This window comes from Musca vetustissima, unplaced genomic scaffold, assembly GCF_032173495.1.
Source record: "Musca vetustissima isolate MV318-11 ecotype Yass unplaced genomic scaffold, APGP_CSIRO_Mvet_v1 utg128854, whole genome shotgun sequence".
In the NCBI taxonomy this organism is placed as follows: Eukaryota; Metazoa; Arthropoda; class Insecta; order Diptera; family Muscidae; genus Musca; species Musca vetustissima.
In genome coordinates, this window is record NW_026877772.1 from 1 (window position 1) to 18,257 (window position 18,257).

The 18,257-nt window shown below is 32.8% G+C and overlaps 1 protein-coding gene across 1 annotated transcript; it reads left to right on the forward strand.

The window, feature by feature from the left end:
- The first annotated feature begins 1,820 nt into the window (after positions 1 to 1,820).
- LOC133322455 (uncharacterized) lies at positions 1,821 to 13,220 on the forward strand. The gene is made up of 2 exons (XM_061531451.1): positions 1,821 to 1,911; positions 11,994 to 13,220. The coding sequence occupies exons 1-2, from the start codon at positions 1,900 to 1,902 to the stop codon at positions 13,218 to 13,220; spliced, it is 1,239 nt and encodes a 412-aa protein (XP_061387435.1). The 5' UTR covers positions 1,821 to 1,899.
- Positions 13,221 to 18,257: the final 5,037 nt, after the last annotated feature.

Below are 18,257 nucleotides of genomic sequence, written 5' to 3' on the forward strand. Positions count from 1 at the left end.
TAATATAGGTCTTTGAAAAAATTATTTTAAAAAATCCACGCCTAATATAGGTCTTTGAAAAAATTATTTTAAAAAATCCACGCCTAATATAGGTCTTTGAAAAAATTATTTTAAAAAATCCACGCCTAATATAGGTCTTTGAAAAAATTATTTTAAAAAATCCACGCCTAATATAGGTCCCTTAAAAAATTTCTTTAAAAAATCCACGCCTAATATAGGTCCCTTAAAAAATTTCTTTAAAAAATCCACGCCTAATATAGGTCCCTTAAAAAATTTCTTTAAAAAATCCACGCCTAATATAGGTCTTTGAAAAAATTATTTTAAAAAATCCACGCCTAATATAGGTCTTTGAAAAAATTATTTTACAAAATCCACGCCTAATATAAGTCTTTGAAAGAAAATATTTTAAAAAATCCACGCCTAATATAGGTCTTTGAAAAAATTATTTTAAAAAATCCACGCTTCTTTTAGGTCTTTGAAAAAATTATTTTAAAAAATCCACGCCTAATATAGGTCTTTGAAAAAATTATTTTGAAAAATCCACGCTTCTTTTAGGTATTTTAAAAAAAGTATTTTTAAAATCCACGTCTTGTATAGATCCTCAATTTTTTTTAAATCCACGATTTATGAATGTATTCAAAAAATATTTAGAAAAACCACTCCTTGTGTAGGTCCTCAAAAACTAATATTTCACAAATCCACGCCTTGTATGAGTCTTTTAAAAAATCCACACCCTCTATAGGTCGTCATTGAAAAAATTATTTTAGAAATTCCACGCCTTTTTTGTAGTTGTTTGAAAAAATAATTTTAGAAATTCCACGCCTTTTTTGTTGCCGTTTGAAAAAATTATTTTAATAATCCAAGCCTTATATAGGTCTTTGAAAAAATTATTTTAAAAAATCCAGGCCTCGCATGAGATTTAAAAAAAATTATTATTTTTTAATATTCCAATATTTTTTCGACTTAAGTGTTCGTTTTGAAATCCAACTCCAAACTATTTTGAATATCATACAATTTGAAAAATCACAAGCTGATATGTTGCGCTTACACCATGAGTTCCTTAAAAAGTCACATTCATTATACGTCTGGTTGGCCGATCACAAAAACCCCCCAACAACCACTACACACACCCTGTGTGTGTAAACATAGCTCACATATATACACCGACACTATCCGTGTACCACTCTCTTGTATACGTATACGAAAAGCTTTTTTCAAATTTATTTCACTCTCGTTTTCATTATGAAAATTTATTCAAAAAGAGAGCAGCAGCAAGAAATTTTCTTTAAGTCAGAGACCAAAACCAAAAAAGCTTTTTTTTCTGTTGGCTAAGAAAAATATTAGCTTAAAACATGTTTTAAGCCAAAATGCTCTTTTTAAGGCTGCTGCTGTCAATATAAACTCTGTTGTTGTTTTTATTGTTATGAATAAAACTCTCAATAGTGAACAAACGAAAAAAAAGATTGGTTCGTTTCAAATCTATATTGGCGACACAAAAACAAAAAGCCACCACCTCAATTCTGCTCACAGAAATATGGTCTAGAGCGTTATAATTGTGTGTATATTTATGCGTCTCGCTCTCCTCCCCTCCCTGCCTCCCCATCTCAGTGGCAATTCTGCAAAAACATTTTGAAAAAGAAAAAAAACAAATACTGCAGAGATGCCTGAGATTTTCTATCAAGCGTTTTTTGAGCAGTGGTATATAAAGCTCCAGCGTACTGGACAAAATTATTCAGTTTACTGTTGTGGGTTCATCCAAATAGTAACCCTTAACATAACTTTTTCGTTATTTCTTTATTTTTTAATTCACTAGAGGCTACAAAAAGTCCTTGCGAGTGAGAGTGTGTGTGCGGTGTTTTTTTAATCTTTTTCCATTAAAAATAATTAAATAGAACCAAAATGAAATCTATGGTATGAATTACAAAAAAAAAATATTATTAAAAATTAATAACAAAAATATAAACAATTTATGAACATTTATATGGAATATAAAAAAATATATATTAATTAATATCTGTGTGAAGAACATTATTTACAATTAATATTGAGTGCTAAACAAAAGACTTAAGCAACAAACATGATCTGTGGATAAACATCGCAGAAAAATCAATAGAACAAATAACGTTTTAAATAAAAGGACAAGCTGATAAATAATAAAATAAATTATTTATTAAAGAGCTGTGGATTAAAAGCTTAATTAATGGGATTTATGTGAGAAATAAAATCATTGAAGGCGAAATCAGATATGGGAATTAGAAATAAAGTGATCCAAAACCAGTGGGAATATTATGTGACATCACAAACCACTAAATATATAAAATTGCAATTTGCTATAAATCAAGCCAGCGTGTGAATATATTTTTTTTTTAAATATAGTTTGTTTTTCTATTTAGAATTCCAATATTCTAAAAATTCAATTTTTTCTTTCAAAAGTTTCTTAAACAAAATCCTCAAAAATTAGTGACAATCATTTGAATGAAGTTATTTGTAATATTCTTTGATTTTTTTAAAATATTTAAACAAAATAATTATTTGGAGAATATTGTAAATAGAATTCCTCAATACTGGTGTGTATTTCTTATTGTCTTCCACGTTATTATTTGGCGTATTTTTTGAAAAATGAATTCTTACAAAATTTGAATTGAAACACTCCAACAAATCAATAAGTAAATAAATTAAAAAATAAATAAATTAAAAAAAAATTCAAATATTGAGGGGTATTGCAATTCTTATATTATTTTATTTTTTTTTGGCATATTCTTTGAATTATTTTAAATATATTCGAAATATAATATTCAAATGAATCACATAATATTTTAAAATTTCATTTTTTATAACAACAACGATTAAAGGCAAACGTTTTTTTAAATATCAGAAATAAATTGCCATGGATTTTCAGAGAAAAAAAAAATGGGAATATAGTATCAGACCAGACCTAAATAGGCAAAAAGAAATTTAAAAAAATGTGGATTTGTCAAGAATAAAAATGGATTACAAAATTGTTTTTACAAGAAAAATATAAAAAATATGAATAAAAAAAATCTTTGAAAGTATTCAGAAAAGACGATTATTTTTAAATATGTCACACATTTAAGATATTAGATAGACATTAAATTAGAACAAAATTATGTATGTTAGGGCGGGCCAATTTGTATGGGGCCGACAAATTTGATTAAATCCAGTCCCTAGAATGATTCTATGGACATTTCTAAGCAACTTTGCTGAAGGAACCATAGGTCTATCTCGATTTTCGAGTCTTCCACTTTTTTAAAAATTATTTTTTCCTATACTTCAATTTCTGTCAAAGGAACCAAAAGAAAAGTATTGCATATTCTTAAGACTCAAAACAAAAAATTACTCAAAACTTTTCATTTAAATAAAACAGCCTGTTGGCATATTAAAATGCCAATCAGGACCATTGAAAGGCAATTTTCTACTTGATAAAGACTGACAAATGTGGCGGTTCATTTGGAAAATGCTTCTAAAACCTTCAAAACACCAATAAATAGGCGGATCTTTCCTAAATGAGGCTGTGTCAAAATATTAACATATGTTGAACCAGTGAGCGGAGCTGTATAGTCAGACGGTGTCGACCATATGATACCCTACACAAATACCAACAAATTATAACTTTCTGGGGATCCATATTCCTAGCACGATATTTGCAACCCCTTGACCGATTAGAGCTCAACAGCTTCCCTGCGGCATCTTTTCCGAACCTTGTTTTCCTGGAGTAAAAAATTAATCCATAAGATTAAAATTAAATTTATGAAAACCAGTTTGGGTTCATTAGACCCGCTAAATATCACGACAGTCATTCCAAATTAGTTATTTATATTGCCTTCACCATGGGAAATTTGTGATGCTCGGCATATAATTGAGGCCTCTAGAGGGACTACAAAAAAAAAGAGAAAAATAAAGTTTTCGGTCCATTTCTTTCGCTCATAACATGGGATCACCACCGAAAACCATAGGCGTTGTCTTTGACCATAACCGACAGCGACATTTATGCCCTCTAGTGTGATATTGGTAATACTAAGAATATTAATATAGGTAAACCCCTATAAATATTAAAGTATAACTCCCACATCTGAGTACATAAAATAATTTAAAGGTTAATCGCTCCGGTCTTCAGGAGTAAACATATGCATACGTCATTAAATACAAATTTCCAAGTTGTCACACATATATCTGAGTACATTTGACTCGTTAAAGATTGACCGATTATAATGAAAATAGCAATGCTTTATCTTTGGGCAGATACTTTTCTCAGTGTAAAATTTCGAAATGTTCGGGTAATAATTTTGAACTCTAGAACTCGGTCCACGATTGAAAAAGGTAGAAAAAGTTGTTTACTCTGCTAAAAAAACAAGATTCCCACATAAAAATGTTCAAAGGAACCCCGTGTTCAAAGATATCCCTGCACCCCTTGTTAAGTATTATGTATAAGGATACTCACCCCATATATATATATATATATATGATCAGAATAGCCTGTTGAATTCAGGATATAACTCGAATATTTAAGATAGAACGTTTGCACATACATTGTTATTACTCCTACGATAAAATTGGGATATATCGGTCCACGTTTTAGTACATCCCACATATAACGGTACCTTCCAATATTCAGTATTTAAAATCTTATACGAACGGTTCTCCCCTAACCTGTCAATGATCCTTCAAAAAATTATCAATATTGTTCAACATTTTAGGGTAGCCCACATACTACGCTACATCCCAATCTTCAGTATTTTGGGAGTTTGGGCACTTTTTTTGTCCAAATTGGCTGTAATATTATATTTTTGGATTCATATTCAGTAGAAAATCTCTACTAAAATTATTAATATTGGCCTATGATACCCCCCAATATTCAGCAATTTCGTTTTCAATTTGGTTCGGTTCGTTATTTTGTGGAGTTTGGGCACGTCTATGAACCAATGTAATTTTTTAATTAATTTATTTTTTTTTTTCATTGAGTAGACAATTTTCCAACTAAAGGTTATCATTATTGCCCCAATATTCCGGATAGCTTCCATAAGGGTACCGCCCCATTTTTAGTATGTTTTATGTGACATATCCTTTGCAATTTAGCAATCCAGCAATTATTGGAGAGCGAAAAAAATATTTTTCGACTATTTTCGATAACAGTCGGTGTTTTGATATAGCCCCCATAGAATGCTTCGCCCTATTTCCGGCATTATTGAGGTTTTAATTGAATTGTCTCATTGAAGTGGCGATAATTTGGCAAACCGTTATAATATTCTCCTCAAAAGAGCTATCAATCTATGTTCTTCTTGAAAAACAAAAGACTTAAGAAACAAACCTGATGGTATTTGGTTAAATATTTATTAATAGAAAAAAACTCTAAATAATTACACAAAATAAAACGCTAAATTATTGATTGAAATTTAAATTAAATTCAGAAAAACTTTGAAAAATAATATTGAATATGCCTAAATATTTATGTTAGATTCTATATCTAGAAATTATATAAATGTGTTCATTAAAAACGTAAGACGTTGGTAAAATTTAAATTAAAATTAGTCAAAAAATTTGACATTATGAAACCAATTAAATGTCCTAATGATATTTAAAAATATATATATATTTTTAAGTAAAGAAAAAAATTAACAATATATTTTAGGTTCAATATCGGTACACATTTTAATAAGGACCCCATAAAATGGTTCATTAAAAATCGGTTTATCTTTGAGTATAGCCCTTGGCGTATTTTCCAATCGATGTAATTACATTTTATCATTTTTAAATGGTTGTAGTTTGGTATTCCGGAATCTTAGTTCATGTTTCTACATAGGCCACATAAATATAACCAAAAAATCTTAAAGTCCTATTTATTTTGAAATAACCATATTAAATAAAAAATTTGTTCGCTTGAGTTTCCTTTTAATAAAATGCATCTTCTTGAAGAATATTTTTCGAGCGACTATAATCAGAAAAGGATTTTTAAGCATTATTTTCTAGACCACTTAAAAAAAATCAAAAAAAATTACAATGTGAGGAGAAGTGCCACATTTGCTATTTTTTTATTAAAAATCCCCTTCTGGCATGCTACAGACTTTATTGAATCTTTTATATAATGAAATTACTTGTAATTAAAAACATCCACACAACTGGGGATACTTGAAAATATATTTTCAATAGAAAAAAATACGCCTATTGAGGACCTCCAAAAATATTATTTACAAAATTAGAAACCATCAAAAATATTCCCTTAGAAAATATCGAAAATGAGGCACTTCTTATAAAATTATTTGTTATAATTTCTGTAAAAATGCGAACATATTTTTTATTTAAATTTTTATGAATTTTATAAAATCCACACAATTGGTGACACTTACAAGAATATTAAAAATATAGCGCCTTTTGGGGAGACCGTCAAAAATATGCTTTAAAACTTCGACATTTATTGGAAAAAAATTTTCCTCGCAAAAAATATTCCTCAAAAATATCTAAAAATTAGCAATTAGTGACACATTACTTTTTATGCTACAGGATTTATTGAATCTTGGACGCTATTTATTATAATGAAATTAAATATCATACATTTATGAATAAAAAATGGGGAAAATATTTTTTTTAGTTTTTTATATATTTTATAAGATACACACCATTGGCGATACTTGAAAAAATATTTCCAATAAAAAAACTACACCTAATAGGGACCTCCAAAACTATTATTTTAAAAAATGGAGACCGCCAAAAATATGCTTTGAATAAAAAAGCCACACCTATTGGGGACCTACAAAAATCTTCTTGAAATAATTGGAAACCACCACACCTTAAAAAATATAGAAAAAAATTAGAAAGTAGTGACACATTACTTCTTATGCGAGAGGATTTACTGAATCTTGGTATAATAAAATAACATATACAAAGATTTGAATAAAAACTGACTTTAAAAGCTCATTCAAATGATCGTCGCCTTAACAGGCAAAATTCAAATAAATAAAAATTTCAGAGAATATATTTTTTAGATAGTTTATAAAACCCCATCCATAGGGTTTTGTTTCACATTTTCCAAAATGATTTTCGTTGTTACTGAAATTTTTCCATATAAGAATATTTTATGTAATTTCAATAGCCAGACAAACGATATACACCCTTTGCCTACATGTCAAGGGTGCAACAACTGCTGTCTTATGTCATTTTTAATATTCAAGGTTTTTTCCTTCCAAACAATTTTCTTTATATATTATTTAACACTTCATTTAATGTCAACAAAGCATTGCCAAGTTTGGGCAATTGAAGCCAAAACCATATTAAACAAATATTATGTTTGGCTTACATCGCAATTGTTAAATCATAAAATGGGGATTGAAAAAGAGTGAAATGAATTGTTACATTAGTTAGTCAATAATTCAATCATCCAAAGGAAACATAATCGAAATGAAAACCACACACATGCAGACAAAAAAAATTGCAATGAACTTGGCTTAAAGCCACCAGCAGCAGCACCACCACCAAAGCCAGCCCGCCAGTCGTCAATCATTTCGCATTAGCTGCGCCAATGCAATTCAAGCGCCATATTGTGGTCAAAAGCCGGTAAAACAATTGTGGCCAAAACAAAATAAAAAATTGAATACAAACCAAAATAGAAACGGAACAAAAACAAAGAAAACCCCAAACAAAATATTTGCCCACAGTGTGTTATAACTCAACCAAAATTAGAATCTCCTCCCAACAACATATTATATAATATTTAATGGCAACAATTTAATTATATTTTTGGTTATTAACCTAAAATAATTCAAAACACTTATGGCCATGTGGTACGTGCCATATATGTGACACACTTATATGCTATTTTTAAAAAATTACACTTCCAGCTATTTGATTGCCTTTTATAGAATCCGAGGTATTGCTGGTAGCTACAACGGAAGCATTTCTTGTTTAGTGGAGTCGGATTGCTTTCTGTTTTTGGTTGTGGCACGTTTCTCTTTAAGGTCGTTTACTTTAAGGAAATTGCTCCAATTTTATGCTGCCATGTATAAAACAACAACAATAAATTATGTAATGAATGTTTGTTGTTGCTGTAGCTAATACTTTGTTAAATGTTTGAATACAATTTTGGGTCGACAATTTAGGCCAAGGTATGTTGTTGACCCGAATGACAAGGTGGTTTCAAGTAAATTCCGTAATTCTGGGTAATGAGAAAATGGGAGGTATAATGACAAGTTTTTTGGTGGAAAAATATAAATAAAGTGTCAGAGTGAGAGAGAAAGACGGCTGGAAAGAGAAGAACAAATATTTAACACAAACTATTTATAAATTTTCTTAATTTTTTTTAACGCCTTAGAAGAATTTTTTAAGGCCTGACCGAACATTTGTATACCCATTACCATGTAGTTTGGATTTAAAATTCCAACGAGACCTTTATAAGAAGTCTATGTCACAGTAAATTGACTTCTAGTTGGCTTCTTATTATCTTAGAAAATTAAATGCGGACTTACAGTCATACACTTGTTGGGAAAACAGGGATAGAGACTTCAATTCACCGAAAATGATGTGAGTCAAATTTTTTAGTGGATAAATATTCCTCTAAAACCTTTAAAATAACAAAAATCTGACGAAGTCCTTATTTATATTTGGGCTATGTGAAAACATACTCATACGTCGACAATATTCTACAAAAATGTTCTCCATCCTTCAAGAACCCCGAATGCCAATTTACACCCACTGTAGCCGATAAAGACGACCTAAAATCGTTTGTGGAATCCCACGCATAAAAAATATATTCATTTAAATCGTATCCTTATAGAGGCACTTAAAAATATTAAAATACACTCCTTGGCCTTCAAAAAATATTCCTATTAAAAATTCACACCTTGTAGAGGTCCTTAACAAATATTATTTAAAATCCAATCCTTGGAAGGATCTAAAAAATTAAAAATTCACCCATTTTGAAAGTATTAAACCAGTAAGGAAAGTAGTAAAATCAGACTGGGTCGACTATATGATACCCTTTACCATTTTGGGTATATTCTACATATGTACCCTAATAATTTCATGTCAATGAAATTGATATCAATGAATTGCTCCTTCGGAACATTGAGATGAAACCGAAGGAATTTAAATAGCTGCTATGAACCAATTTTCAAAATAATTAACGCACATCGTTCTAGACCTAACTTAGACTTAATTTAGTGATTTTAGGTACTTTGGTACACCATTTACATCAAATCGGACCAAAATATATCTAAATCTAAATTTGAACCGATTCTCAGGACACTTAAAACACATCATTCTAAACTTAATTCAGTACTCCGTGCAATGCGAAAATATATCTAAATCTGAGCCGATTCTCAGGACACTTAACACATATCGAAAGATATATAAGGACTTTATTGCACCATTTACTTTAAATCGGACGAAAATATATATAGGAGCTATATCCAGAAAAATATAATCTGAACCGATTTTCACGAAATTTAACACATATTGTTCTAGGCTTAATACAGTACGCTATGCCAAATTTCGTGCCAATCGAAGGATATATAGGGACTTTAGTGCACACTTTACATAAAATCGGACGAAACTATACATGGGAGCTATATCTAAATCTGAACCGATTTTCAAGAGCCTTAACACACATCATTATACACTTAATTCCATACGCTTTGCCAAATTTCCTGCAAATCGAAAGATATAAAGGGACTTTTGTGCACCATTTACCTTAAACATTAAATCGGATGAAAATATATATGGAAGCTATATCTAAATCTGGACCGATTTTCACGAAACTTAACAAACATCGTTATAGACCTAATTCAGTAAGCTATACCAAATTTCGTGCAAATCGAAGGATATATAGGGACTTTGGAACATCATTTACCTTAAATCGGATGACGATATATATGGGAGCTATATCTAACTCTGAGCCGATTTTTATGAAACTTAGCACACATCATTCTAGGCTTAATTCAGTACGCTATGCCAAATTTCGTGCAAATCGGAATATGTATAGGGACTTTGGTACACCATTTACATTAAATCGGACGATTTGCTGCCTTATATATATATATATATATATATGGCAGCTATTTCTAAAGCTGAACCGATTTTCACGAAACTTAACACACATCACCAAAGACTTAATTCAGTACGCGATGTGAAATTTCGTGCAAATCGAAGGACTTTAGGACTTATACAGGGACTTTGGTGCACCATTTACCTAAAATCGGACGAAAATATATATGACATATCGAAATCTGAACCGATTTCCCCGAAACTCACCACTCATCATTCTGGACTCAATTCAGCACGCTATGCCAAATTTCGTGCAAATCGAATGATATATAGGGACTTTGGTACACCATTTACCCTAAATCGGACGAAAATATATATGGGAGCTATATCGAAATCTGGACCTATATTCAGGAAACTTAACACACATCATTCTTGACATAATTCATTACGCTGTGCCAAATTTCGTGCAAATCGAAAGATATATAGTGACTTTGGTACACCATTTACATAAAATCGGACGAAAATATATATGGGAGCTATATATAAATCTGAACCGATTTTCACGAAACTTAGCACACATCATTCTAGACCAAATTCATTGCGCTATGCTAAATTTCGTGCAAAGAGGAACTTTGGTACACCATTTACATTAAATCGACGAAAATATATCTGAACCGATTTTCAGGAAACTTAACACACATCATTCTAGGCCTAATTCATTACGATGTGCCCAATTTCGTGCATCTCGAAAGATATATAGGGTCTTTGGTACACCATTTAGCTTAAATCGGACGTTACGTTGTGCCAAATTTCGAGCAAATCAACATATATATAGGGACTTTGGTACACCATTTACATTAAATCGGACGAAAATATATATATGGGAGCTATATCGAAATCTGGACCTATATTCAGGAAACTTAACACACATCAGTCTAGATATAATTCATTACGCTATGCCAAATTTCGTGCAAATCGGACGATATATGGGGACTTTGGTACACCATTTATCTTAAATCAGACGAAAATATATATGGGAGCTATATCGAAATCTGAACCAATTTTTCCCAATTTCAATAGAGTTCGTCCTTGGGTCGAATAAATGGGCTGTGCCAAATTTCATCCAAATCGGATTATAAATGCGACCTGTACTTTATTTACAATTTAACATCAACAGAAGGACGGACAGGCGGACGGACAGACATGCATAAATCGACTCAGAAAATGATTCTATGCATATTCTCAAAAGGGACCATGGGTCTATCTCGATTCTTTTTGCCTATTACAAACATATGCACAAAGACATAATACCCTGTACCACAGTGTGGTGAAGGTTATAAAAATCCAAGCATTGGAACATTTTGACAAATATTTTTTTATAAAATCCTCGTTTTGAAATCTAAACAAATATATTTTTAAAAATCCATGCCTTGGAATATTTAAAATAAAAATGTAAAAAGGAGCGGATTTTTTAAAGGCTCAAAGCTTCGTAGATCCTACACTTTTTTAATATTTTATTAAGACTAAAGAGGCCTGAGAAAAAATATCCTTTAAAAAATTCTACGCTTTTTGGCAGCCTCCAAAATATATTATTTACAAGATCCAAGCATCAGATAGCACTTGAAAAAATATTCAATAAAAAGCTTCGTCTCTTTAGACCCTTGAAAATTATTGTTATAAAATCCTTTTTTAGAACCCTTAAACTATTCTTTAAAAGATCCAAGCTTCAAATAGCCCACGTCTCTTTTAGACCCTTAAAAAATATTTAAAAAAAAAAATATAAGCCTCTTGATAAATATTCTAAAAAAGTCCACTACTTTTACAGATCCAGGCCTCTTTAACGCCCATAAAAATATTTAACAAAATCCAAGCCACTTGTGAATGAACTCTTGAGTCTTTCAGATCCACAATATTTTCCATTTTATATATTTTTCGATATATGTATGTGTGTGTATTTCCAAAAATCACTAATCGCCCCCTTCCCCTCTTCCCTTTCGTTACAGCTTATTTTTGGGCTACTAGCCCTTTGTGTCTTCGCCAGTGCCGAGGATGCCAAGCAGGCTGTTGAAGCAAAATCGATTGAACCAAAACCCGCCGCAACTGAAGCCAAAGCTTCGGTAAGCACAGTCGAAAAGAAACAAGAGAAACGTGGTATTCTTCATGGTGTGGGCCACGGTTACGCCCCTGTTGGTTATGGACATTCTGGTGGTGGCCTTGTATTGGGCGGTCATGGTGGTGGTCTGTATGGAGGAGCTGCTCTGGCCTATGGTGGTGGTGGTGCAGTTTATGGTGGTGGTTTCGGTGGTACTGGTTTGGGTGGTGGTGCCATCCCCACAAATGTCCAGGTCAACACTGTGGTACGTAATGTCGCTGTTCCATATCAAGTGGAACGTCGTATTCCAGTGCCAGTGGAAAGAACTGTTACATATCCTGTGAAGGTCCCAGTACCCGCACCCTATCCCGTTGAAAAGACTGTTACCTATCCAGTAAAGGAAATTGTAAAAGTACCAGTGCACATTCCTCAACCCTACCCTGTGGAAAAGACTGTCCATGTCCAAGTGCCAGTACATGTTGATCGCCCCGTCCCAGTCAAGGTACCCGTTCCAGCTCCTTATCCAGTCGAGAAAATTGTTCAGGTCCCTGTTAAGGTACCAGTACCTCAACCCTACCCTGTTGAGAAGATTGTACAAGTTCCCGTTAAGGTACCCGTCCATGTACCCCAACCCTATCCAGTGGAGAAGATAGTCCAAGTTCCATATAAGGTAGCTGTGGATCGCCCATACCCCGTCCATGTTGAGAAACCATATCCAGTGCCAGTGGAGAAACCAGTACCATACCCAGTTGAGAAAAGGGTGCAGGTTAATGTCCAAGTTCCCGTTGACAATCCAGTGCCAGTACCTGTTGACCGTCCCGTAGCCGTGCCCGTTAAGGTTGGCGTACCCCAACCTTATCCAGTCGTCAAGGAAGTTCCTTATCCCGTTGAACGTCAAGTACCCTATCCCGTGAAGGTACCCGTTGAACGTCCCGTCCCCGTGCACATTGAACACAATGTACCCGTGACCGTGGAAAGACAAGTGCCCTACAAGGTGCCCGTACCCGTGCCCGTTCACTTGGAAAGTCACGTTGCGGGTGGTATTGCCATTGGAGGTCATGGTTATGGCGGTGGTTACGGCCATGGTTATGGTGGCGGCTATGGTCACGGACATGGCGGTTATCTCCACAAAAAATAGACAATTTCTACTCGTGAGGCATAGAAAAGCAGCAACCACAACAACAACAAAGATTTCATATTTGTAATGGAAGCACAAAGGGCTCCGCACATTTTAGAATCTAAAAAACGGGGCCCTGGAGTGTGAGCGCGAGTTTTTTATGAAAAATTTTTATTTTTAACTGTAAATCTAATTTTTTGTATATTTTTTGTTTTTTTGTTTAGTTTTAGAGTGTGATAACGAGAGAAAAAAAAACGAAAAAAATTGTTATTTAAAAAAAATATGAAACGAATTCGAAAAGAAAAAAAACTGTTCCAAACAATTTTCCAAAAAAAAAAAAAAAAGATTTGTTGTGTCCTCGAAATATGGGAATAATTACTTTGACCTTCTATGACAAAAAAATACGCTTTAAACAATTTTTTTTCAACACTGCCAGCCAACATGGATTGTGAAATTTTTGTTCTGGGGTCAAACTTGCCTTTTCCCATATTTCAATTGCATCCAATCGAACACAACATTTGTTTGATTGTCTGGCCAGTTAACAAAATATGTTTGAAATAAAAAATTATTTACTTCTTTCTACATTTTTTTTTTAATTTGTATATATTTAATGTATTTTGTAAATAAAATAAATAAAAACCCGACCAATAATGGACAATATAAAAAATAATAAAAATTTGGTTTTTTTTATAAAATATTTTTGAGCAGCTACTATAGGCGTGGATTTATTAAAAAAAATATTAAATTATTTTCGGAACTTACCTTAAAAAAATAAAGTTAAAATAAATTATATAGTACACTCGGTCGGGGCCGACCATACCAAGGGTCGACCATATTCCCTGTTGGGCTTATAAAAAAAAAAAAAATAAGGACACTTCATCCCAAAACTAGTATCTGACCATCACCGAAAATTATAGGCGTTGTCCTTGACCACAACTGGAACCTCATGGAAAATTTCAAAGCTATCAGACCGACATATCCGCCCTCCATTGGAGTAGAAGTAATACTAAACAATATCAGAATACGTAGACCCATGTAAATATTAAGTATAACTTCCACACCGCGCACATACGGCAATAAAATTGGTATCAATTTAAAGGTCAACCATCCCTCTTAGATATATGACCAACTTCTCGGGTCTATGTCCTTCAGTAATAATTATATATGCTCCAAAATACAAATGTTGTCATTTTTCACAAGAAAGTCTGGGTCTATTATATTATATTGGGGCCATAATTTCATTCCAAAAACCTGTAAGAAAAGTAATAAAGTCGGACAGGGCCGACTATATGATACCCTTCACCATTATGGGTATAATAAACAGGACTATTATCATGAAATTGGATGAAATAAAATATGTGGCATTTAACTAAATGTGAATCGACCTAGATCTATCCATAAACATGTCATTCGTTTGTTACAATGGGACAAAAGTTTTTAAATCGATTTCAAACTAATATCACTAGGACATCCGTTGAGCTCTGTATGTACTTCTAAAAATTTCAATTTTTTTTTTTTTTTTTTTTTGTCAATCTGACAAACATGAGGATTTTTATGCACAACTTACTTTAAATCGGACGAAAATATGTATGGAAGCTATATCCAAATATGAACCGATTTCAACGAAACTTGTGACAAGTTAGGTCATACCAATTTCAGTACGTTTTGTTCCTTTCAGCCATATATTGGTTCCTTGGTGCGTCAATTACATAAAATCAATCTATAATATAAAGGAGCTATATCTAAATCTCAACCGATTTTCACGAAACTTGGCACACACCATGATTAAATTCAGTACGCTATGCAACATAAGTACTTTGGTCCATTATTTATATTAAATCGGACGAAAATATACATATCTAGATCTGAACCGATTTTCACGAAACTCAGCACACATCATTCCAGCATCAATTCAGTACGCTATACCAAATTTCGTGCAAATCGAATGATATATAGAGACTTTGGTACACCATTTACATTAAATCAGACTGAAATATATATGGGATCTATATGTAAATCTGAACCGATTTTCAGGAAAATTGGCACTCACCATTCAATACCTAATTCAGTACACTGTGCCAAATTTCGTGCAAATCGAAAGATATATAGACATTTTGGTGCTCCATTTACATGAAATCGGACGAAAATATATATATGGGAGCTATATCTAAATCTGAACTGATTTTCACGAAATTTGACAAACACCATTCTAGGCTCAATTCAGTACGTTATGTCAAATTTCGTACAAATCGAAAGATATATAGGGACTTTGGTGCACCATTTACATGAAATCGGACGAAAATGTATATATGGGAGATATATCTAAATCTGAACTGATTTTTCCCAATTTCAATAGGCCAATCAAATGAGCTGTGACAAATTTCATCAAAATCTGATTATAAATGCGAGCTGTACTTTGTTTACAATTTAACAGCAATAGACGGACAGACGGACGGACGGACATGCGTAAATCGACTTAGAAAGTGATTCTATGCATATTCTCAAAAGGAACCATGTGTCTGTCTCGTTTCCTTTTGCCTGTTACAAACATATACACAAAGACATAATACCCTTGTACCACAGTGTATCTACCTTCTATTCCGACAAAAAAAATGCATTCGGACTACTAGGTTAAGTTTATTTGTAATATTTGTTCTGTAGCTGTATGTAGCAATATTGCTTCTACCCAAAACATGGACCTTCCTTCCAGAGGCAGGAACATGTTATGTTATGTTTTTTTTTTTTTTTTGTTTGTTCGGGAAAAAGAAATGACTTATTATGGAAATCGTGGGGAAGACCTCGACATATAAATAAAAGTATAATAACACCATTAAAAAAGTGTTAGCCGGGGTTACCCTCAGACTATGTTTTAAGCGGGGATGGTCAAAATGATCTAAATTTGGCTGAAAATTAATTTTGTTAAATTATGCGAACGGGTAATCTGACATTGCACAATATATTATCTCTATCAAGCCTAGATCAAGTCCGAATATGAGACCCATTGGTCCACACATTCTGGTACTTACCCCACAATGAACAGCAGTAGGTCTTTAAAAACATATTTTCAAAAGGTAATATGGACGTGAAATTAAAAACCAGTAAGGAAAGTAGAAAAATCGGAAGGGGTCGACTATATGACCACTTTGGCTATATTCAAGAGATGTATCCTAACATACTTCGCATTTTTTAAGGATCATTGACATTAAATTGGACTAAAGTAAATATGTGATCTGTATCTATATGTGAACCGACTTGTGCCTACGATTAATAACCTGGTATATTTGTTCCATTTTATTCCCTTCACCATAGTATGGAGAGTATATTTAGTTTGTTGTTCCATTTATAACTCATCGAAATAATCATTTTCCGACCATTTAAAGTACATATATTCTTGATCAGTGCAAAATTCTATGACGATTTAAACATGTCCATTTGCCTGTTGTAGTCATTCTAGCCTCTAAACGAATTGAGATAGATCGCCAAAATTTAGCATAGAGTTGTCTTTTGTCTGTAGGCAGGTCATGTTCGAAGATGAGCTATATCTGTCCACGTTTAGGCATAACCCCCATTTTCGATATTTTGGGGTTCTTGAGCGCGCTATTCAAGCGAATTCGCTGAAATTTGGTAATTGGTTCTTATTAATTACCAAATGCCTCCACTAAAAATTAGAAATATCGGGTCACTGGGAGTTATATTTAAATTGGAAAGAATTTCATCCAAACTTACCACACGTTAATGCATACCCATTTTGATACGTTGCGCATAATGTTGTGTCAATCGGACATACTTTAACACTTGGATGCACCATTTGTCTAAATTTAAACCGATTTCAATAAAACTTGACACATGCTAGGCTATACTAACTTTAGTACGTTATGCAAAAATTCGTGACAATCGGCCTAAATTTGGCTCTTTGGTGCACCATTGACTCAAAATCGGAAGAACATATTTATGGGAGCTATATGTAAATCTGAACCGATTTCTTGGCATGTTATGCTATCCTAAATTTCGTGTCAATCGACTTACATTTGGCTCTTTAGAGCACCATTTTATTAAAATCGAACGAAACTATATATAGGAACTATGTCTTAATCTGCACCGATTAGAATAAAATTTGGAACACGTTAGACTATCGTAACTTCAGTAGGTTGTGCAACATTACCTAAATTTGACTCTTTGGTTCACCATTTACTAAAATCGCCTGCCTGTAAGGGCAGTGATCATTTGAAGGCAATTTTTAAGAGAGTATTTATACTCTTTCGAGTCGAGCTTAATGATCTAAGTTTTGCAATGAAAAGGAAATTCAGGAGAAAAACCTACGTACCCACCATTATGCTCATTATGCGGCCCATCGGGCATATTGGGCTATGTGGCTTTACAAATGTCGTATGTTGATAGCTTGTATTTATTCCGCCCTGATGCGAAACTTGCATATGCGAATTAAATTCAAATTCGTCAAAGTTCGACATTTGTCTTCTTTCTAGAAGCAGTCCTTTTTTCAAAGCAGATTTTTGTTGTAGCAATGGACAATTAATCCACACAACTACAATTGCGTCCATGGTATACACATGTTTTTTGCGCCGAAAATATATGTGTTAGCTATATCTAAATCTGAACCGATTTCAATAAAACTTGCACACGTTAGGCTATCCAAACTTCAGTAGATTGTGCAAAATTTCATGTCAATCGACCAAAATTAGACCCTTTGGTTCGCCATTTACTAAAAATCGGACGAAAATATATATGGGAGCTGAACCGATTTCAATAAAACTTGGCACACGTTAGACTATCTTAACTTCAGCACGTTGAGCAAAATTTGATTCTTTGGAGCACCATTTGCTTAAAATCGGATGAAAATATATATGGGAGCTATATCTAAGTCTGAACCGATTTCAATAAAACTTGGCACACGTTATGCTATCCAAACTTCAGTACGTTGCGCAAAATTTTGTGCCCATCGGTCAAAATTTGACTCTTTGGTGCACCATTTACTAAAAATCGGACGAAAAGATGTATGGGACCTATACCTGAAAAAAATTATTTTTTTTTTTCAGTATA